General features: G+C 38.0%; 2 protein-coding genes across 2 annotated transcripts; one reads left to right on the top strand and one right to left on the bottom strand.

Annotated features, from left to right (window-relative positions):
• Nucleotides 1-1,471: 1,471 nt before the first annotated feature.
• Nucleotides 1,472-5,181, bottom strand: LOC126836659 (clavesin-2-like). The gene is made up of 6 exons (XM_050570252.1): nucleotides 4,891-5,181; nucleotides 4,607-4,784; nucleotides 3,212-3,461; nucleotides 2,523-2,633; nucleotides 2,356-2,461; nucleotides 1,472-2,017 (listed from the first exon to the last, which is right to left on the bottom strand). The coding sequence occupies exons 1-6, from the start codon at nucleotides 5,036-5,038 to the stop codon at nucleotides 1,860-1,862; spliced, it is 951 nt and encodes a 316-aa protein (XP_050426209.1). The 5' UTR covers nucleotides 5,039-5,181; the 3' UTR covers nucleotides 1,472-1,859.
• A 1,171-nt stretch (nucleotides 5,182-6,352) lies between these two features.
• On the top strand, nucleotides 6,353-24,580 carry LOC126836442 (dipeptidyl aminopeptidase-like protein 6). The gene is given in 16 exon segments (XM_050569830.1): nucleotides 6,353-6,736; nucleotides 12,937-13,177; nucleotides 13,280-13,374; nucleotides 13,460-13,537; nucleotides 13,640-13,692; nucleotides 13,957-14,288; nucleotides 14,291-14,353; nucleotides 14,724-14,905; nucleotides 15,520-15,656; nucleotides 15,794-15,917; nucleotides 16,243-16,616; nucleotides 17,240-17,715; nucleotides 18,774-19,060; nucleotides 19,476-19,876; nucleotides 20,212-20,423; nucleotides 21,378-24,580. Coding segments are annotated over 16 exon segments (3,714 nt in total). The 5' UTR covers nucleotides 6,353-6,679; the 3' UTR covers nucleotides 21,980-24,580.
• The last annotated feature ends 9 nt before the right edge of the window (nucleotides 24,581-24,589 follow it).

Raw genomic sequence — 24,589 nt, 5'->3', positions numbered from 1 at the left:
TTCTCTCATTGTTTAGACATCATTAATGTGTAAGTGTATTATATACAAGTTAATGTATGATGTAAAATAACATTTTTATTATGACCTCTCTAATCGTACTTTATTTAGATTATATATATTTTTATATCTCTTATTTTTAAAAATTCTTTTAAACAAATTTGTTGTATTTTATGAACGTCACATTATTGTTCATGCTCTACGCTTAATACTGTTTAACAAAATATAGTGTAATGGTGATCCAACATTGTTTTGGTTTTCTCTAAACTATTCTTACACATCAACAGAAACATGTTGGTTCGTTTTTCATCAATTATCTTTTCACAGTTTAACAAATAATATTTTTGTTTTGTTTGTAATTATAAAATCATAAAAACGTTACAAGAATAAATGTTTCTGAAAAAAAACTGTATCTGAAAATTAAAAATAATATATTTTACCGTTTGGGTTCGGAAGGTGAGGCGGTTTTCGCATCCACTCCTTGAGAAATCCACTCCTTGCTAAATTTATTTTTCAACATACACAGAGACCATTGTTCACCGGAAGTACTCTGATGTTAATTCTACAAAAAAATGATGCACAAGGTTTTGTGATTTTTTTTCCAAGTGACTAAATTTAGATTCTTTTATCATAAACAATATTATCATAATATCATTGTTCATATTTTCGCAAGTGTGGTCTTTATCTTATTAGATAAATTATTCAAAAGTAAAATAAAATATATTATGACCGCCGTAAGTCATAGTTACCAAATATCAAAAAAAAAAAATAATTTATGAACACAATATTTTTAGGTGTCGTGGATAATAAAAGATTTAAGCGAAAATAATATTTTCGCGTCATCTCACTAAAGTTCCATGTTTTTCAAATCTTCCAAAATTAATTTCACCCGTTCCCCGATACCATAGAAGGCTGAAATTTAACCCAGACACTCATTATGAATGAAAACAACACTATGTTCCTTCAGAGTATTGGGACCCAGACATCCAGGTCACAAATGCCGGGGGATTAAATATGACAAATTTATCAAATAATGTTTTATATTGTAAGTTCTTTTGTAATTTAAATTTGGTTCAATATTTGTGTGTGAAACAAACATTTCATAATACTTAACTCAATGAATCTGGATGGAACAATGAGTTTTGTTAGTTAATGATAAATTTATTTTTCAACATACACAGAGACCATTGTTTACCGGAAGTACTCAAATTCCTTTAATCCTAAAGTTCACACCTAAAGTAAAAGATTCAATAACTTGTTCCTGTATTTAAAACTCCTTCAAAAAAACCATAACACACTTGTAACAATATTCAACAATGTAAGAATGTTACAATTCACAAACTATACTTTAATATGTTACCCACACCATTTGTCATACAACGCAACTAAATAAATGAACCGAACACAATATAATTGTTTACACTACATAGTATTAGAAAAAATAGTATTGTATAATATTAGAAAAATAAATGTATTTCAACCATGAAATTTGAATTTTAATACCCAATAACACAAACATATTTATAATAATTGCTAAGATACCATCATGTATGATTCACCATACAGAAAAACATAATAATTTTCGACCAGAAAATGAAGTACTCTTATATGCTACATACACTATTTGGTATACATATTTCAAAAAAGTAACATAGTTTTTCACATTTATATTACAACACAACTAAACAAATTAGCTGTAAACTACATAATCTTGTACACCACATAATACTAAGAGAAACAAAATACTTTTCAACCAGAAAATTTAAATTTAAATACTTAATATTATCAAAAATATTTTTGCCAAGATAACATCATATTGTATGATGTACTTTAATGCAATGTTATAATTGCATGATGTTTCTCTAATCGACTCCTAATTTCCTAAATGAACCTTCCATGGCGTTTTCAAAATTAACCAAGTTATTTTTGGAATTTTTTGGGCGTTTACTATCATCTGCAACAATAGTCGATTGTGTCATTAGCCATTCTCGATGCTTGACCAATTCATCATACCAGTCATCTGCAATTAAAATATTTACATTATTTTACAAATCAGATTAGCAAAATTAGATGACATTCGTATATTATCAAAAAAAAAAAAATCCCATAACATTAATTTTTTTATAATTCATGTGCAACTATAAAATTATTTATAATCTACTAAAAGAGAACTAGAGTAATGAGAAGCGAAATATCTTAACATTGGTTTTGACACGGATATGTCTTTTGGCTGGGGATCAATGAGAAAATCTTTGCGTGCATTACGCTGAACGTTATCGAGTAAAATGTGTGCGTGTGGAGCGATCTAGGATCTACGGTTGTTTGAGATTTATAATTTTCGTAATAATTACTACTAACCTATTATTTCGTTAGACGTCTTGGGATAAGTTCCTCCGTAATTGAGGGGAAGAATACTGGGATCGATGCTGTTTTTCAAGTCGTCGACGGATTTGTGAATAATTAACTATAATATACAAACTTCATTTAAAAACTTCCAAACACACTTTAAAACATACATGATTTACCCTGTGAGAAAATTTGTTTTTCGTAACACTCATTATTATGTTAACTAGTGGCTGTATGTAACTTTTCATATTAACTATGTGAACTTCGTGTATACGCGTTGGATATGCCGCCTAAATATAAAAAAATGTACAATTTTTAAATCAAAATACATGTTAAATGATATTAGTATTATATTGCTAAGAACAACGCTATTGGGAAGTAGGTCATTTGATATTTTTCCTAAACTGTATATTAAATTTAATTATAAAATATTGTTTCAAACTATACAATGTATCTAAATTTCGTTATTATAATTATTGTTTTATAAATGGAGTAAAAAATAACGTCTATATAAAATGTAGGCTGTTGTTTAGCTGTGAAGGACGAATAACAGTTTTTTGAAAATCCTAAACGTGCAGCCCTCAAGCCCTGTATATTCCACAAATTTTATAATAAGTGTTTTTACTCTAAAACTACCAAAAAAATGTAAAAAATTATCTGCACGCCAACATTTTACATAAAAGTACACAGATGTAACATTATCCGTTTTTGATGGGATAATATTTTAAAAATTACCATATCGATTGCTTAGTTACTGATTATAATAATACCTATGGTTGGGCCGTTAAACAACAAGTAATTATTTTCAATAATTATAATATAAAGTCGTTTGTCAGATATTATTAAAAAATTAATAAAAACTACTTACCGATGAAGTACCAAGAAACTTCTTAATATTCGATAACATTTCAGTTACGAGATTCATTGAAAAATAGTTCAAATCAAATATGTATACAATCTTTTTAAAAGTGTCTAACTTTGCCATTCTGAGATCCATTGACATCAAACTTAATTTAGCCAAATCATTAAATACAAATGTATCGTCTTCTTTAGTCCTTGCACAATATAGACCTACTCTGTGGCCCTCGTGTGTAGGGTTTGGTAATGGAGCGATAGAACTGAAAACAAATTGATAATTAAATAATAGTAAATCATTCATATTATTTAGGAACATTTTGTCAATAATGTGGTGTTATGGAGGTGAAATAATAGAGATAGTTGATTAGTAATAATAGATTAGGGATAAGATATTAAAGGTACTAGACTGCAGGACATATCTATGAATTGGTGTACATGCATGAATTAGGGATGTTTATATGGCGGTTAGTATGGTCACGGCAGCTAAACAGTCATGACTGTCATTGCCCTGAAGATGGACTCTGCAAAAAAAAAATATAAAAATAAAAAAAGATTTTTAAATTCATCTTAACATTCTCATGTCCGCTACACTCATTCTGTACTCAGTTTTCACAAAGAGGATGAGACATACAGTAATTTGTTTAACTAAAAGTAATAAAATCACTTTCACATAAACGTCACGGTTTAAACTAGTATTGTCCAAACCAAGTACGAAGAACAGTATTAACCATACAGCATGAACAGTAATGTGACGTTTATAAAATACAACAAATTTGTTCAAACAAATGTTTAAAAACAAAAATATGCATAATCTAAATAAAGTACGATTAGAGAGGCCATAATATAAATTATATTGAACATCTTACGTTATTTAAACTGCCAATCATGCGATTTAGAGGTGCGTTTTTAGCAAAATTAGAGTTAGTAATTGGTACGTATACTCAGCTGTTGCAATAGGCGAGGGAAATCAACTCGACCATCTATCAAACACAAAATTAAACAAGATCTGGAGTTCTTGCACTGTTTTTCTAATAGTTGTAGTCCAAGAACATTGTAAATAAGACTTTGGTCATGAGATAGGTGTTAGTGTTTTAGGCAGAATTTAAAAATGAGGCAACTAGAACACAATGGGTATAACCAATGACAATCATGCGAATTTGAGGTGCATTTTATAAAATCTGTAAGCCCCTTGATACAAATTACTAATAAAATATAAATAAATAATTCATACCATTTAAGAACCTTGTTATAAAAAAAAGCATTTTTATCAAAATATGATATGTAAAGATATAAAAGTGATTTAAAAGATAGTAATTTCGGACGGCACGATTATGAAAAATGGCTCTTTGTTAATTAAAATGACTAGCAGTGCGTGTAATGGGTGTAAATAAATATGGATACTAACTATAGTTTCATTGCATTAATTATCTCTGGTGAAGTCGGATCCCAGTCGGAATAGTATTCTGGTATTGAATTTTTGATAGTGTAATGCTGGTCCAACATTGTTTTGGTTTTCTCCAAACTATTCTTACACATCAACAGAAACATTTTGATTCGCTTTTCATCAATTATCTTTTCACAGTCTAACAAACAAAATTGTTGTAACAATAAATTCGTAATAGTGTTACAAGATTAAACGTTTCTAAAAAAACAAAACTGTATCAAAAAATATAAAAAAATATAATTTACCGTCTGGGTTCGGAAGGTGAGGCTGTTTTCGCATCCACTCCTTCAGAAATTTCACGTCAAGATCCACTTTTGTCTCAGTTGTACCCAACTCGCTATACATTTGACTGATTGCACTAGGTGTTGGGGATATTAAAGTTTTAGATTCCATTGCTAGTGATGTGATGTTTTACACGCCACCCTAAAGTTTAATAAATTGTTAGCTTGCAACAAGAATTAAAACAAAGTTTTAATTGCACAACAACACTATAGACTATGAAGGATATAAGACTACACTAATTTCTTCTAGAAAATTCAGTTTATTATATGTTATTTCTACAAAATAATTATGCACGATTTTTTTTTTCCAAGTGTTAGTTTCTTATTAGGTTCGTTAGAAGTTTTCTCATACTACCATTGTTCATATTTTCGCATGTGTGTTTGATTGTATTCATGATAACTACTATGTAGACTACTTTTGATGTACTATATATCAGCGAATTTAATATTTAAATTCTAACACTGGTATAAAAAAAATCCCATAATTCGATTTTTATAACCTAATAAAAAAGAACTCGAATAATGAGAACTAAAAATAATAACTTTTTTTTTTTATTAAGAAATAAGATACATAAATATTTATGGAAAATTTTTATATTTATTATTTTACATTATTTTAAGTGTATAACCTTGTAACTGAAGAGGTTGTTAAGTTTGGATATTTTATCTATAGAAAATCAAATTGCTGGAAATATGGATTTTGAGGATTTTATTGACGAATTTTCGGCAATCAAATAGTGAAAAGTACAATATTGTGATTCTAAAAATCTAACTACGTTTTTTGCACGATGCTCTTAAATTTAATACTATTCAATTTTTTTAGGGGGGGGGGGGTGCATATATTGAAATTTGCCTCGGGCGCCAGAAGAGCCTGTTTTGATAGAATGTCTAATATTATGTCACCGGTTTTTTTTTTTTTATGATAAAATATATTATCATGTTATTATTGTTGATATTTTCGCATTTAAGATAATTATTTACTATGCTTTGAAGTGTGTGCTTAATTTTAAATGGGAACCCATGTTTTTAGTTCCATAAATATGTAGGCAAACAAATGAAAAAAACCGTTAGGGTTTGAGTTTTTAGTTTATTGTCAACCTCTTCATTTGCTACGGCATTGTAAAGATTTGAATTCAATATCAATATTTGTCATATCCATACGGCGACGGCCATCTGTCGGCGCGTTTTGCCGGTCGGCTGTTGTCGTCTTCGGTCGGCAGATGTCGTCTCGGGTCGACGGCGGCACGCGGCTTTTTTTATTTTTTTTTTTTTATTACCTAGGTACTCTCGCTCAACAGCGGTGACGGCTTCGGCGCACAGCTTCCCTCGGGATAGGATCGGATCCCGACGCGCCTGCCGTCCTCCCTCGGTCGCCCGCGCCTTCCGCGGCCCAACGTCGCCGCCGCCGCCGCCGTCGTCAGTGCATCGCCGTGTTCGCGTGTGCCGTTTCGTCCGTCGTGTGTAAACGATATCGCCTTTTTATTTATTTTTTTTTCCGCTTCCCCTGCGGCCGCCTCCACTCGTCGTTCCCGGGCGGAAAAAAAAACACGTACAGGATTTTCACGAGCGAATCCCGCGGGAACACGAGGCGCGCGTGCGACATGACTTCGCCCGGATCCCAACGGCGGTCCGGGCCGGGCAAACGGGTCGATTCGTTCGGACCTAACTACTGAACGGTCCCCCACATACACACACCACACATCTCCGGAGCCAAACCCGATTTATTCCAAAGGCAACACCTCCTGGGGACACCATGACCATAGCCGATTCGGGAGCGGGCGCCGTGTCGGGCGCCGACTTTGACGATCAGGTAAGATCAGACATGATCTGTTTGCACCGGGGATTCCCGTTCGGGTCCGACGGGGTTAAGTCGGCGAATCGGCTCGTTTGTGTGCAATCCGGTCCTGCGGGGCTTACGATAGTTTAGTCAGCCACTAAACGGTGATCGAGAACCGAATTCCCGGATTGAATCCACCCCAAATATATCCTCGAGATCTTATTAAAATAGTTGTATACACCTCCTATAGTCCGAATCCTCTGAAAAGTTTCCCGTGTAAACAGGCGGGTTTCGTGCGTTGAAAGATTCGTGCTTCGACAGGGAAAGTCGGGATAATACTCACTGCGAAAGGGTCTTCGTCGGTGGTATTAACCTCCGGAGGAACTCTGGCCTTCTTGGTCACGGTGAAGACTTAACGTCAGAATACTGATGTCTGATAGTGAATTATTTATTTTTTCCCCAAAGTACGGTAAGGTTTTTTTCAAAAATACACCAACCATCAAAAGAACAGAAAAGGTGGATCCACGTGTTCATTATCCCCCGAAACACCAGTCGGTTTTAGACGAATTTCAAAGAACAATTTTACACATTCACTCCAAAGACAATTGACACAAAGAGTCAACCGAACCCGCAATTGATTGTGCGACGACCATTAAGCTAACCGAAGCACTTTTATCAGTCAATTCATTTGTCCAAGCTGGTTTACTGTCCCCACGAGATTCAAGTTGAATATTTAAAAAATAAAAACAGTAAAAAGCTCTACTAGTCAATACAATTGTGAAACAAAATCCAAATTATAAGCGTTTTGTTTTTTTTTAGCTAATCCAAACTGGTTTTGATTTTTTTCTCTATCGTCTCATCTTGAGGATTCAAATCATTTAAAACCACTTGAAAATAAAATTGGTGGTGTATAAAAACTATACTAGTCCTGCTGAGAAATCCAAAAAAAGAAACAGATTTCTGGGCCAAAATTCCGAGTACCTTTTTTTCGAAAGCCCTGATGATTGATGAGGGGTCTCGTATTAACTATACCCGCACATACATCCAATAACAGTAAACAAAATTTCTCTCAAGTTGAATATTGTCTGGTTGTTTTAAAATCTAAATTGGAAGAAAACCCGTTTTATTAAATTTTCAGAGTACTGTACGTTCGAATATTTTTATTTAGTTCTAAAATCTAAAAAGTGTTTCATTATAATATAGTTGACTCGGGACTAATGCAGAATATTCAGGGGTATTTTTTAATAGCCGAAAAAAAATGAAAAAAAAATGATTTTAAAAGTTGTCAACGACCGAATCGAATAAAATAAACCAAAAAAAAATCCATGTCAAGTACATTATTATTTTACAATTAATGCATTAACTATTAACATAATGAATAATAAAATACAAGGTAATAATTTATAAACAAGTAAATTGTAGAATAAGTTTAAATGAAGTAAGTATAATAAAAGAACCTAAACTTAACGACCAAGTTACATGATATAATATACACAATAAAAAAAAACATTAAATGGCTGCAAAATGTGTTTCGGTTATTTTTTTCAAAATATTAATGCACGGTGTTGTTGTTAGTATTAACCTTAATTATTATTCGATACAACCGACTTGGACGCCGCAGTCCAATCGTTAACCAGCAGCTCGGCGGTGTTTACAAGCGCTATTTCTAACCATGTATTTATGTACATATTTCGTATATTGTACTCACACGTATAATGTATATACATGTGTATACGTGTGTGTATACCTATATTTATATTATGTGCTTACGTTTTGTACGGCTAACAGATGCGGTTTGCCCGAGACCAGATCCCCAGTGTTGTAAACGTCCAAGACAACAAACAAGACATAAATACTAAAATTCGATCCAGACAGACGGTTGCCAATAACTTAACCTGACCTAACCCATTCGCTCCTGGCGTGATTTTGTTTTCAAATAGTCATGAATGAATTTTTCTATAAAGTTTCAGAATATACATAATATATACAGGGGGATTTTTTTTATCATTATGTCATAGGGTTTAATAAAAAATTTAAATGTTTCTTTTCATATAGTTTTTATACAATGTGATCTCAATTTTGAACGATAACGTGGGTATATGTTTTATTAACTTTTTAAATTGACAATAATATAATAAAAATGTTGACTGGTCGATAACCAGTTTCGGATAACTACTTTTGAAGTTATTGAAGTTTCAAGGTTAGGGCAGGAGGAAAAGTGTGGCGTGCAGTATCAGATTTATATCTGCGCGCATTTCCCAGCTCATGCTAACTTTTCGACTCTTACTAACTTTCAAAATAGTTGTCCAAAACTGGTTATCGACCATTTTTAGTACATTATTCTCAATTTAAAAAGTTAATGAAATTGTATATGCGTTACCATTTGGGTTTTAAAAGTTGCTATCGAAAAAACTAAGTGCGGTAAAAGAGGTAAAATCGAAAAAAATTTGGGAAAACTGAGATCACATTGTATGAAAATGTGTGTAGCAAGTCAGGTTTTTTATTTTAGGTAGGTAATTTTATGCCTAGGTAATAATAATAAGGGCTTTATTGTTGAGTGGTCGCTTTTTCTCCATGTAAGCCCAACGATAGTTACAATAATTAGATAGTATGGAATGAAATTCAGCAGTTATTATTGAATTTAATTTTGCACATGCAAAGAAAATAATAATGGAAAAATATTGTTTTACTCTATTCACGTAGAGCGTTTGGAAACATGTAAAAAAGAGAAATAAAAAAATCAGTTTTTCATTAGGTTCAATGTGTACACAAATTCAGGACTTAAGACCCTGAACAATACTTTATAGGTGAATACCTGAAGTCTTATTTTAATGTAATGACTATTCTAAAAAAATAATAACATATTATATGTGATTTTTTTTTCAAACATGAATTTAACCGTTTTTAAACTCGCCCTATAGAAACGTTTTTCGGAGGGGCCATGCAAATCGCATTTTTTTTTTGTGTTATATTATATGATTGATCATCGAAAACGGGGTCGGATCGAATTTCCAAGGTTTTCCTGGTTTGAAAATATAACGTAATAATTGCGATGCTCTCGTTTTTGTTTTAGTAAAAAAGTTACACCCTTCCTTCTGCTGCCTTTGGATGAAATCTGATTCCGTCGCTGTTTTTTATTTAAAAAAAAAAAACAAAATTTCCCTCCCTTTGTATTTTGATGAAATATTATGGTTTTTATGAAACATAGCACGCGCGGTTATGAATGTCTACAATTTGTATTTTTTTTTTTTTATTATTATTATTTCTGACAGCGGTGAAATATTTCACCGTGAATAACTAAAATCGGCCGCGTTGATTAGTTTTCAGACTTCTGTCGACATTAATTACAACTTTTTAATTACTTAAAGTCTTAAGAAAAAACTCGCCTACGACGCGCCTTGTTAAATGATATTGTCTTGATTTTTTTTCCCCTCGAGAGAATTGTTTATTTTTCACTTTGAGAGCAATTACACTTAAAGTTGTTTTTACATTTCTATGTCGACCCCGTTGGACGATAATCATTATTTCCGAAATGGCCAAAACGCACAAATCTCTAATGCATTTGTTGACCAAAACTCGGGCGTGGGTAATCAATTCACACTTTGTTCTACTTTTTTTTGGAATTACCTTTTCCTTTGTCGTCGTTGTTGTCTCTGTTCACTTTGATAATTTATTCATGACCGCGCCTTATCTCTTTTTTCCAGCCCGACTTTGTGTACTTTGGTGTTTTTTTTTTTTTGTTTAATCCAAATTCTTTTTAATATTGCCCTCGTTGTGCTCGTATTGCCGACCGAGGCGTTGCTGAGTTGTACGTTTTCTTTCGATTAAAATAGCGTTTCTATTATTTTGCAAACGCGAACAATCGTTTTGTATAATATTTTCGTTTAATACCCTCTTTTGTCGACCGTTTTTTTACTGTCCTCTCGCGTTTTACACGGAATTCCTTTTTTGTACACTTTCATTGTTTTATCATTTCCATTTACTTTAACGCAGCGTGCTTTGCCGCACTGAATTATAACTCTCTCAATAGGAGGTGTATTCATGCGGTCTTTTCGTGGAATCTAGCGGTCCCCCGCGTTTGTGTAATTATCCCTTTGAGTTGTCTTTATTGTCAGTTAAATGTTTACTATCGCGCTCGTTAACAGTCCCTTTCATCTTTTATCCCTTTTGGAACCGTCACAATAGTGACAACGTATAATAATTTGCTATTGCGCATAATGCACAACGTGTATTCAAATGTTAATTATTATGCTTACATTATAAATTAAGTGTTGGTTTTTATTAATTTTTTTTTTTTTTTTTTTGTGAGGCTGCTTGTACCAACTGTTATTATATTTTTCGGAAACGCGGTATTTATCTTTTTCGAGACGCCAAGCCCACGGCGTTAATGAAATTATGTCCGTTAATTACACTTTAACCGTTATTACCAATGACATTTTATGGGGCTAAAATCAAGCGAGAAAACATCTATTCACCATCGAAACGGAAACAAAACCCGCCTGATCAACGTTAATGGATTTCCCAAATTAAATTAGTCGCGTTAAAAACTTTGTGGGAAATAATTGCAAGCATCGCGATCGCTGTTCGTTTCCGGTTAAAGTATACATAAGAACGTCTTCCAATTAGTTTCCTTGTCGTTCGCGGCGTTAAATTTCCGTTTCCATCCAGAGCGCTTGTTGTGCTTAATATCGTCCATTTGTGCTTATTCATCCGTTGTTATATTTTGTATTTACATTTCACCCAGCAGCCTTTACACCTATATATAAAGTCGTTTTGCATAGGTCAGGTCGGCCGAGCGAGGTCAGGGACCGCCGGTCATAATGATTATTGAGTAATACATTTGCAAACACTGACAAAAGAAAACGATTTTGTTCGACGTTTGGTGGCGATTTCGCCACTTTGAAATTGATGTGCTACCCGTAATGCACTTCTAAACCTCGGAGGTACTTTGGCTATCCTTAACATTGGTCACTGCGCTGGTTCTACACCGTGTGTATGTTTCAACGCCGTGTTCCGGATTTGATTCATCATCAGTCAATCGTGGCGCACTGCGGAAAAGATAATTTCCTCTATTTTGGTCGTTTTTTTTCATTGCTCCGTTTAATTTTGGACGAAATTAATTTTTCCGGTGTGTTTCATATGATGTCCGACACATCCATTAAGTATATTATTAGGCATATGAAATCGGATTCTGTCGAACGTAACAAGGTCACGCTCTAGCCTAAGTGACGTGATCGACCGTGACGTTGACGTGTGTTTGCCAAAGCATTAGGTCAGGTTAGACCGTCGACCGATATCGTCGTTCACTCGACAAACATATTTTATATATATATTTTATCCTATAACTCTGTTGATATCAGACTCCAAATTACCTATTTTCCAACCAATATGCAAGTCCAGAGGTTTAGCGATATTTTTTTCGACGGCTTTAGAATCTCGTGTCAGAGAGCGTCGGATTTTTTAGATTTCGTTTTATTGGATAAAAACCATTTCTTCAAAGCCGATAAGCTCATTTTGCAGTCGCCGTGGAAATGCCAGAATACGTTTGTTCTTACTTATTACTCTTGTATAATAGTCTTTAGCCGTTATGTAGACACCGTCATAAGAACACATGAATATTATATTAGATTATAATAATATTATTGTCATATTGTATCAGTCCATTAAAAAAAAATCCCTAAAACCCAACAAAATGTCGTTACTCGGGTAGGATCCGTAAGCTTTCTTTATATACCTATTACCTACTAGAAATAAGAAAGTAAAAAATATGCACTTACCGAAAAATATATCGTGTAAATTATAATTCAACAATATGCGGTTTGGTTGAACAGTAATCATATTTAAACCCTTTCCCCTAGAAGGGATAAAATTTTTTTCTCAATTTCACCTTTTCAAGCAAAGTTTTAGAGATTTAGGTCTGAAAATTAGACCGATAGTCGGTCTAGAATGGGACTAAAACATGATAGCATACAGTTTGTAGTAACACGTTTTTTTTTTTATTAAAGAAACCCCCAAAAATAGGGGAAAATTACACTTTTTGACGGTAATTTATCACTCTTGCGGTCAAATACTATTCACAGATTCGCATCGAAGCGTTTATTCAAAAGTGATTTTATCACTTTCAGCTTTAATGACTCTAGGAAGACCTGCGAGTGAGCTGAAAGTGCTTGATTTGGGGGAGGACGTGGGGGGGGGACTGAGTACCTCGACAAATTTTTTGTTTTATTTTAAAGGATTTGGTGGGCATCAGCAACGCACAAAAGCGCAACTGGCGTGGCATATTCATCGCACTGATGGTCATTGTAGCCGTGTTGGCCATGATCATCATGTCGGTGGTGCTGCTCACGCCCGAAGACGATTTCGGCCTGGGCGGACGGTGGCGGAGGATGAGGGGTCGTCGGATCCGGCTCGGCGACATCCTGGAAGACGGGCAATCACATTCCGTGCAGCTGTTTAACGGCTCTTGGATTTCGGGTAAGACACGGTTGTTAAAGTCGTGCAGTTGGGTTGGCGCACGTCTTAAAACGCGACGACTCAATGTGCTGTACTGTATTGATTTCTGTTTGATCGCCGCAGGGCACGAGATGATCTACAAAACGACAGAAGGCGGCGTAGGGCTGTTGGATGCCAGGACGATGACCAGCACTCCCCTCATGTCGAATCACACGTTTGTGAGTGTTATAAATCGAGTCGATGCGCGACGTAAAAATTAACTACCGCTTTCATAATATTCTATAATAATTGTTGTCCCAACAGAATTTACTGAACCCGGTGGTGGCGTTCACCATGTCGCCGGACAGGAAGTACTTGCTGTTGGCTCACGACGCGCAAAAGGTAATAAAAATGAAAAAAATCTACACTCGTGTACAACTATAGTAATAGTTAATGGTTTCTCGCAACCGTTGTTTGACTTGGGTTCGTATACTTTTGACTTAGCTATTCCGGCACTCATACTTGGCTCGGTACACGGTGTACACCATTTCCAACAGGTAAGCACAACATACGGTGCACTTTGTTCAGCGCACTGCTCTTGTAGTTCTTGAAACGGTGCATAGCCAAAGAGACCAGCAGCTAGTTTGAACATTGAAAAAGTATTTCGCGGCCAAACTAGCGTTGTCTCTCTTGCACTTTCTCGGACATGTCATTTTGGACATTGTGTCAAGGGCATTGCGCGCACTAAGTGCGCCATGGCTGAACGACTTAGTCTCGCTACTATAAAGGCTTTACTCTAAATTTTAATCGTTCACCTATAGCCAAATGATTTCGGTGACGGTTAACACCACCGAAACGGGTCAAAACTACACGGCCGGCCAGCAGAGTGTCGTCTCTCAACCGTACTTTATGCACGTCCAGTGGAACGGCGGCGTCCGGGCGAGCGGCGATGCAAATTCGGCGGTCGACGATGACAAGGCGGAGGAGGAGGATTCGTCTGCTGACGGATACGAGAAACCGGTCGAACCGGTGACAACGCCTTTGGGTCTGGTGGCGGTCAACAGCAATTATGACATCTACTACGTGGCAGTGTTGCCGGAGAAAACGGCCGACGCCGGCAACTTGGGGAGAAGACCACGAGGCTGGTATCGCGCAGGATCACCACCTCTGGAGTGCCGGGCATCATCAGCAACGGCGTGCCCGACTGGTTGTACGAAGGTAATCTCGAGGGTCTCGTATAATATTATTATTGTACACATGAATCATCACTGCCTGTTAAAGACCAAAGTCAAACTTGACTAGAGGAAGTATACACGTTACGCGCAAACGGTGTATCTCGGCATTGGTTATTGACGGTAATGCGCATCTATTGAATCTGAGTCATTAAATGAGTCACTATGTTGACATTTGTTAAGTACTATGCATGTGAGCTTAGCAGCCGAATTGCAGGTGATGAGAGATCCGAAAATAAATTGATTTTGGCTAGCACTAACGCGTGGGAAATCTTTTTTATTCTTTTAATTCAAATAAAAAAAGCGGCAAGTGTTGAGCGCATTTGCCGATTATGATTTTTTGTGTTTTTTTATAGAAGAAATTTTGAAATCACGCAAAGCCATGTGGACGTCTTCGCCGAGCAATCCGAAAATTATGTTGTTGTACGCGACGTTTGACGACACCGACGTGGGAGAGTACAAATTTCCCATGTACCTGAACACCGGGTTCGCGGACCGCCACCCTTACCCGGTGATCCGCAGCCTGCGCTATCCAAAGGTATTGTATGACAGTATTACGTGCCCGGTACAGTGGCTCGACCTATGGAAAACTTTGAAGTAGGCTAATTTGGGAACCCTAAGAGAAAAAATTACTATTATCGATATCAAGTTGATAAACACAGTTTCGCATCGGAGTTAAAGAAGCTAGAGTTGGAGTTGGAGCTTGAGATAACAGCTTGCGTACGAGTCCGCAACCATGGGAGATATATAAGGGTACATTTTCGTTAGGTTTTTTGGTAACGCTGTCGATTTTTTTGGATGTGTGCCAAAGTAAAGACATAAAATGTCAAAAACGTCTGAGGACCAAGTGATATACAGCGGTTATATACCTAACCGAAGATATACTATTATTAACCTTGCCATTTGAGTTGATCATAATTAATCATTGGTAATTCCAAAACGATAAACTATTTTATCACTTGGCCAATTTTTCTATGTAAGCTTAAGAACTATCTTCCCACATGGATGTTTTGACGGCGATTCTATTTATTATGAAATGACCGTATCCTGTTGTTTATAATTGAATTAGGTTTTTTTTTATTTTTTTTCCGCCCGTCCCGCCTAAATTTCTTCCCGAAGGCATTCACCATTCTTGTAATGTGATGTTTTTAGGCCGGCACGCCAAATCCTCGGGTGACCCTTTCCGTGGTCAACATCGCCGACATTGCGGAAAACCTTAAGAACAACAACGTGCGGCAACCGATTAAAATCCGCGAACTCACTCCGCCTTCGATGTTTCAGTTCACAGAGTACGTACTTGGTTATAATAGGTACAATGTTCTTTGTAATATTATTATAATGTTCTACATAGTAACAGCTGCTGCTGAGTTGTTGTATATATTATGTATACACCTAGGTTCTTAAGAAACTCTGTTTTTTTCCACAGCGACTATTACTTTACGGCGGTACAGTGGGTGAGCCCCGAAGAAGTTTGCGTGGTCTGGTTGAACCGTCGGCAGAACACGAGCGTGACGACCATTTGCAAGTCGCCAATGTGGATCTGTCAAGAGGTACGATTATATCACACTTACATTGAACACTATACAATGCCGAGCAAATTACGTGCCTATAACATGTAGCCGGTTCACAACCGTTTTCTAAAATGTTCACTTTGATATACAGTATAGTTTCTTATACGTACCTTACGATTTGGTGTTTTTGCTATCGCCTCTTTAATGTTTATTTTGAGAAATTCGCGTAGGCGCTTGCTTTGCTGTTTTAAAGCTTAAAGCGTCCGAATACTTTTTGAAAAACACGGGGTCTATTTGGCCTCTGATCCGGTACCTGTGATACATCAGCTGTGTTCTTGAACGGTTTACTTTTGCTCGATTTTAGACACAGATCGTTAACGCCGCCCCGATGATGACCCGCCATGGATATGCCGGTCACGGCGGTCACCCTCACGCCGGCAACGGGCAAGGCACGCAAGCGCACCTGGGCGGATGGGTGGACGTAACGGGAGCACCGGTGTTCAGCCGAGACGGCGACGGATACGTATCGTTAACGCCTATTAGGCACGGCGCCAACGCGGGGTCCGGACCGTCCGGTCTGGCCGGGATGCCGGCTTCGAACGCCAGATCTGATCCAGGAGCCGGCTACTATAGGCAGATTGTAGCCGTCAACATCACCAAGAAATTGTTGGTGCCGTTGACGTACGGCCCGTGGACCGTGGACAAAATCCTGTCGTGGGATTACGTTACCAACACCATGTAAGTACCAGAGAGATCAGTTGGGCGATGGATTGGATAGGTGCACTTTTGTAATTCCATTACTCCTGGCGGGGATAAGCGAGGCACACTGAGATGGTTGGTGTTACCACGCCATACGTACAAAAACGGGGCGTTTGCCATGATAGCATTAGTTGATTAATTATTAGAGTCAGACATTTGTCTAGTAAATTTCCTGTGGATTCCGGTGTTACAGAGTTTTGGATGAGATTCTATCGTGAGCCAGCTCCTCTTCATTGTCCACTCCCAACCGCGATACATCATGGGTGTATTTGATACACTGTATCATCCTGTCTCTCCGGTTTCCGTCTTGTGGCCATAACCCAATGTGGCCTTCCGAACTCGATACACGTCCAGTCCATCTTATTATCTACTGCTCTAGAGGACTCCAATTATGTTTGTTACTCCATACAGTTCTGCTATTTCTCGGTTTGGTCTTCTTATCTCGAATTCTCCTTGGGCGTTTCCATTTGGACCAAATATCCTCGTAAGGACCTTTCGTTCAAATGTAGCTGGTTTATTTCCATCTGTCGTTGCCCATGCGCCACAAGCATATAGCGCTACCCAACTCACCAGAACTTTGTACATCGTGCGTTACCTTATAGATACTTCCTAGCTGTGCCCGCCGACCGACCCAGCGAACGACATCTATACGCCACCACGCATTACTACAACCACGTCACTCAGCTGAGCAGCTCGTCTTCGTCGTACCGTTCGCATCAACCGCACACGCCGGCCCATTTGATCGATCCGCAACCGTCGGTGTGCTTGAGCTGTTCGGTCGAAGATTCGTCCGAGAGCGCTAACCAAACGGACGAAAAATCAACGGACGTGAACGACACGGCCACGAGACCGCCGACCACGACAGAGCTGCCGGAGAGCCCGGAATCATCGCTTCTGTACAAGTCGCTGTCGTCGCAATACCAGTCGGACCAGGCGGAACCCGGGCAAGGTCACAGCAGCGGCGGCACCGGCAGTAAGAATGCCAAACAAGACAAGTACGACGACCAGGCCGACCAGCGGAAACGACAGCATCAGCGGCTCCGGGAAAACGAACAACAACAGCAGAAGAGCAACAGAGGTGAGATGATATGATTTTGTAAAGCTGTAAACCCTAAAACTGCTAAAAGTTGTAAACCTTAAAAGCACACACCCCAGACCTCACTCAGCTAGGCCTTTTAGGACCTCGTGCCTTAGGAGGTAATCCCACTGCCCGAGACCGAGATAGAGTCTCGTATAACTATGCGATATTTCCAACTGTGTTACAGGTAAGATCACGAGGTAGGAAAATAATGGATACGAAAAGTTCTTAATGAATAACAACTTTTGTTTCTTAACCATGCTATTTTTGAAGTAGTTTCACTAGACACCCTCTTCTGTCACGTCGTCCTATCACTGTATAAAAATATGTTCACCAAATGTACTTATTGTTTTTAAATTCTGCGGATTTTTTAATATTTTTAATAAAAACTATAATATTCGGTTAAATTGCGTATGGCTTAATAACGTGATGACGACTAGTAATTGTCATAAAAAGAAACGGCGAGATTGACCGTGTCCAGAAATATTCATGGATTCCAAAAGCTTTTTTCGGAGTGGGCCACCTTGAATGAGTAACCTCAAAAATCGTTAATTGATTCCACAACCTGCAATATCATTGAATATCACTAGCTAACTATTCTATAGTTCTAAAAATGTTTAAAATGTAAATAGTAACTTTTATATTTAATAAGCTTTTTAAATAATGAATGGTGTGATGAAAATGTTGACTAGTCGATAACAAATTTTGGGCAATTACTTTTTGAGTGCCTAACTAAAGTTTAAAAATTAGCACCGGAGGCGGAGTACAGTGGAGTAATTCGCGAACAGGTATAAATAATATTACACTCCACCCAATCCTTCTGACCGAAATTTTAAACTTAAATAACTCAAAAATCAATCATCCAAAACTGGCCAGACAATAAATTAATAATTGTTTTTAGTATCTAGTTACCGCTACCGTTTTCCACTCGCCTAGCACGTCCGACAGTAATCTTGTACGGATATTATAGAGGTTTCTATGAGCGTAGGACTTGGGTGTATATTATACTACCCGAGATGATTTGAAAGTTGTATTGATTTTCGTATTTTACGCGACAGATCCGCGGAACAGACAAGGCGGCAATCAAAACCGGTGTAGCTATTACGACGCCGAGTTCAGCCCGACGGCCGAGTACTACGCTCTCATTTGCCTGGGACCGGGAGTGCCAATGGTGACGCTGCACAAAACCGTGGTGGTGCCGCAAGAAGAAGACAAGAAGCCCGACGAAGACGATCAAAAGAAAAAGGATTCGGTCTCAGAACCGCGTGCACCTCAGTCGTCGCGGCGACACCCGAAAATTTCCAGCAAGTTTGTCGGCACTCTCGAAAACAACACATACCTATTTGTACGTTTGCACATACTATACAGGGTATATCAAAAAGAATAGCGGGGTTAAGAATGGTGGGGTTTCAAACGGCTGTAGGTTGTGAAGTATTGGACCTACAGCGCTCTGGTAGGGCTTGAATGTAAGAGGGAGTTGTCGAGTTTCGAATGACTGCCACTAGATGTTTCACAGTCATAATTGAATTACCAACACAAACGGGAACGCGGAGAGACATCTAGTGGCAGTCATTCGAAACTCGACAACTCCCTCTTTCATTCAAGCCCTACCAGAGCGCTGTAGGTACAATACTTCACCACCTACAGCCGTTTGAAACCCACCATTATTTTTGGGACATCCTGTATCCTGTTACATTGACTACATACTCGCGTTAGTGATTCTAACTAACGAACTAATGACGTTGTTTGCATGCAAACAGGACAAGTACAACACTAAAGTGCACCTGCCGGCCAGTCGAACGTTCGAAGTGCGAGTGTCGGCCGGCCACAGCGCCAGAGTTCGGTTGTACTTGCCGCCGGGCGTTCGTTTCGACTCGGACGGCGATTCCGGTACGATAGGGTCGGGCGGAGCTGGCGCCAACCCGGACGACGACCGCAAGTATCCGCTGGTCGTTCACATCGGCGACGGCCCGGGCACACAGTCGGTGATCGACACGTGGCAGTTGGAGTGGTCGGTGCAATACTTGGCGGCGGCACACGACTACGTGGTGGCCGTCGTGGACGGAGGTCGTGGATCCGGAGGCAGGGGATACGATCTTCTGCTGTCCATCTACAAGCGCCTGGGAAACTACGACGTGGCCGACCAACTGGAAGTTACCGAGTGAGTACGCGTTCCTGAGAGAGGGTGAGATGGGAAAATACGATTTAAGGGGGTGGTTTAGGCATGTTATAAGAAGAGCGATGACAGAGAGCCAGCGAAGGTGGCAATGAGGATAGGAGGGGAAAAAGGCAAAAGGCCACAAAAGATCTCTTGAGAATGATACGAGGTTAGCAAAAGGTGTGTGAAGACGATTTGACAGATCCTGTTGAGTGGAAGTTGTGGGGGCTAGGGTGGATAACCTTGTGCACAACTGTAGGGAAGAATTGCTATCCACTTAACGACATGACTGCTGTTAATCTCTGTTAATATGATAATTTCTAAAATTTAATTTTTAGATATTTACGAGACAATTTACATTTTGTCGACAAGCGACGGGTGGCCGTGTGGGGATCAGCCGGTTACGGCGGTTACATAACTACTAAGTTGTTGTTGAACACCATGATCCAGGAAAAGAAACGCAACCATCGGAATCCGTCCGGCGGGTCACGGTTGCCGCTGTTCCGTTGCGGCATCGCCATCGCACCAGTGTGCTCTTGGAATCTCTACGGTAAGACACATTGGGGCGTTACCATACTGTAACACTCCAACTCGCAACTCCCCGCGTTGGACAGTCCGTTTGCTTGACACGGAGACAACAAGTCCGGAGAAGAAATGTTTTACTGGGTGAGAGAACCGATGTATGAGAACTGATGAGTTGAACATAGCGAATAAAATGAAGCGTGGTGCACAAGTGTAAGACAGTACGAGTGCAAGTGTATGGACAGCGAACGAATCGAGATTGTTGGATGTGTTGAACAATAATTGCCCAATTATTGGGATACTAGCCAGGAAGGAAACGAGTGGGTGGATATTTAGTAACTACTAACTGAGACACTGAGTGAATATGTTTGAGATGTTTATAGTGGACAAAAAGATCATACTCGGGCACGATTAATTGCTTATGACTTAGATTTTCCGATCAGCAGTGGACGTTAGACAAAAGACCTTCCAAAGGCTTCAATGCTGTAGGATTAGCGTAAACTATCACCCTTTGGCACCAAAACTCGATCGGTGCCAATCCACTAATGTAGAGTATGCTTCTTTTATGTAAGTAACGACCAGTGTGGATGTTATTCCTAAAATTTCTTTCTTCTCCCAAATTGATACAATTAGTACATCAGGACTACCTGATTACGTCGCAAGCTTTGTACTAAAAATCGTCCTTAATCTTTTCTTAGCTTAATTTGACACTCCTGTAAATGATATATTTTTTTTAATTCCCCGCGGCCACAGACAGTTGGTATGTGTGCTTAATCCTTCGTTCTTCAACTACTACTGATATATATATATATATTAAACCGTTAGCAGGAGAGATTCTGTCGGTTGTGCCTATCATATCGTGTTCGGGTCTTTCTCGGCGTTGGCGATTGTGAATTTTCATAAATATGTCATTGTCGCCGCCATTGCAAGTTGCGCTATACTAATTATTAAAGTGTGTGCGTTGTTGTTGTTGTTGTTACAGCTTCGTTCTACGCGGAACGTCACATGGGAATGCCGGACGAGAACCCCAAGGAATACCACGATTCGGACCTGGTCACCGACATCCAGCAGCTGATGGAGGCGTACAAGGAGGAGGAGAGCCTCCGGTCGCCGCCGCTGTTCTACGGACAACGGCACTCGGGCAGCGGCCGGCACGGCAACAGCAAGGAAACGTACTACTCGCCGGCGCCGTCGTCGTCGCCGTCGTCGCAGCAGCAGCAGCAGCAGCAGCAGCAGGACCAGTCGCAGCAACCGCCTTACCGGTACCCCGAGTTCTACTTCGTGCACGGCACCGCCGACAGCAAGGTGCACGTGCAGCACACCATGCGGCTGACCGCGGCTCTGACCCGGGCCGTGGACGGCGTGCTCCAGTACAAGCAGCAGGTGTATCCGGACGAAGACCACGACCTGGCCGGCGTGCGGCCGCACTTGTACACCAGCATGTCCTACTTCCTGGACCAGTGTTTCCGCAGCAAGGAAGGCGAGGACGACGACGGCAACGGCGACGACGACGGGTACGGTCACCACGACCACCATTTCGAACACTACCACGAAACGTACTACGGCAACGGTGGCCTCGATTGAGACGCACCATCAAATAGGTTTCCCCGAAATCCCCCTTGTCCCGGGGTATCGTTTCCCGAAAAAATATGTTAGGGCCGACCAAACGCGGTTATTCCCGGTGTCCTCTGTGTGGCCGTTCTGATTCCTAATCATTTCTATCGTTTCTTTCGTTCATCTCTATGGGATAGTATGTATCTACGTGTGGGAGGGCAGTATATACCTCTTATACGAGGCGCTCAGATGCAAAACCCCGATTAACTCCGATAAAATGAAAATGTTCAAGATAAGGCAGTTGAAGTTATTTGAAACAATGTATGTAAAAGACGTACAATTGCCAATTTTCTTAGCGCGCTCTAGCGGTGAAAAATTCAACTGCGGAGTTGTTTATCTTGGCCACTGAAAATTGTACACTTTTTTTCAATCCAACCACGCTATTATTGGCAATTTGAAGAGAGAAAAAAGCGGAGTTAATCGGTTCGGCATCTGAGCGCCTCAACTATTATAGTACCCCCTAGTCGACACCAATAGGGTTGAAAATAGTATGCTACATATTAGGTACTAGTTAGGCTAGTTACTATTAGGTTATAGGCGCGCAGTACTCCCCCATTAATGCAGTTCACACCAAACATTTACAACCTTTATCGACCAACCAAAGTATTGAGAACATGTATTTGTATAAATTACAAATAATTTCTCTGTGTGGGTTTCTCAAACTAAAAATACTGGAAATAATAATTGTACCATACCGTTTATACGTCTAAATAGATAACAATTCAAAGATATCATCGTTTTGGTCTAAAACAATATTAGCGAATCACTTTACATTATGTGTACAACGTATTTTTCCATATTATACTATATATTTCAATATTATTCTTATATTATCGTTAGAATTAATTTCCTTTTATATATATATATATATTTATAAATAGTCTATTTTAAATATCTTTACTTCTATTTTTTTATATATTAAAATAATAGGCACTATAATTTAGTATACATTATTATATAAGTATTGAAATGGTCTTCAGCCGTGCGCGGTCCAAAGTTTAGGTGCTCTATATACAACGCTACGACCCTCCGTCTATTGTTTATTTATTTGTACCTAATTTAATGTGATTAGGTTATTGTTATTATGAAAGTGTATTATTATAACTATAGAATATTGTAAACTATATTAGTGCCTATCATTATTATTATTAATATTGTATTTTAATCGATAAACTTACAAAGGGAACGTATCTATGTCTGTGCCTTAGGATTTAACATTATCATCGCTATATTATTATTATTATTATTATACATAATATTCTATCGTTCAACTAGTCTTAAGCCGTTCGCGGGCCAACGTTTAGGTGCTTTATATTTGTATTCGTCTATTTTTCTAAAATTATTAGCAATCATCGATTATTATTATTATTATTATTATATTGTTATCGTTCTTATTAATATTGTTTTGAAATTATTTTTTTTTAGGTAAGTATAATAATAATTATAGGTATAATAGACTCGAGCAATCGTCGGGTTAGACCGCGACTTGGAAAACGAAGTATTTATATTCTGTGCCTTAGTGTATAACGTTATTAATCATTTTTATTATTAACATTAATTATATAATATTGTAATGTAATTTTTGGATTAATATCGTAGGAAACAAGTACTTATCTCCGCAGGGTTGTGTATCATTGTGATTTTCTTATGAAAATCGTGGCTCTGGTTAGTTGAAATTAGGATTGGACGAGGTCTTAGTATCGATCATGATCGGGTACAGTTTTAGTTATCTTAATCGTATACCTATACTGTTGTAGCCAAAACACAACGATGGCATTAGCGGTAGACGGTTGCATTGTTTACTTTTAAGATAATAATATTCCATTCTATTTGTACGATAGAATATAATTTCCAAACCGAGTCTCTGGTTCGCCAATAATTTATCTAACGGTTTGCAGCAATTGATTTTATTAATTAGTTGAGTTTCGGTTGGACAGCGTGTGCTCTCTACAATGCAACGGTGTAATATTTTTAATTGAAAATAAACTTTAGTCGACGGGCAAAGTCAGTTTAACCCCTTAATCGGTACAATCATTTGCACTTGTAGATAATAATCTTAATAATTTTTCAAAAACCCAATCTTACACACATTTGGCGAATCGCCTCGGTTACCTACATGTTTATATTATATACCACTTATTGTCTGTACAATGTATTTTTCCATAATATTATCGAAATGTTGAAATAACAACAACACGTTATACTTATCGTTAGAGTTTTAAGTGTATAGTTTATATTAATATCATTACAAATGTCTTTATGTCTATTTTTGTATATTACTATTATTATTATTATTATTATTATTATGTACATTTATAGTAGCATTGAACGCGGCATCTGTTGTTTTTTAATTAATTATTATTTTATTATTGTCACTATACTTTACTTCGGCTCTAATTGTTGTTTTTGTACCCCCATTCGTTTATAAACGTATTATTGTATATTTAATTGGTAGATATGACATATTATATTTGTGTAATCTTCGTACCTAATATCTATAATAATATAATATATATATAGTAACCTGTATAGAGGTCAGCCAATAGCTATTACTAAATGATTTGTCTTTGTTTACCCCAT

Source organism: Adelges cooleyi, unplaced genomic scaffold, assembly GCF_023614345.1.
Source record: "Adelges cooleyi isolate 19-005CV unplaced genomic scaffold, UGA_ACOO_1.1 ACOO_flye_CR_arks_rails_tigmint_CR_PRNA_247, whole genome shotgun sequence".
NCBI classification, from domain to species: domain Eukaryota; kingdom Metazoa; phylum Arthropoda; class Insecta; order Hemiptera; family Adelgidae; genus Adelges; species Adelges cooleyi.
This window is presented reverse-complemented; position numbering and strand designations above follow the sequence as displayed.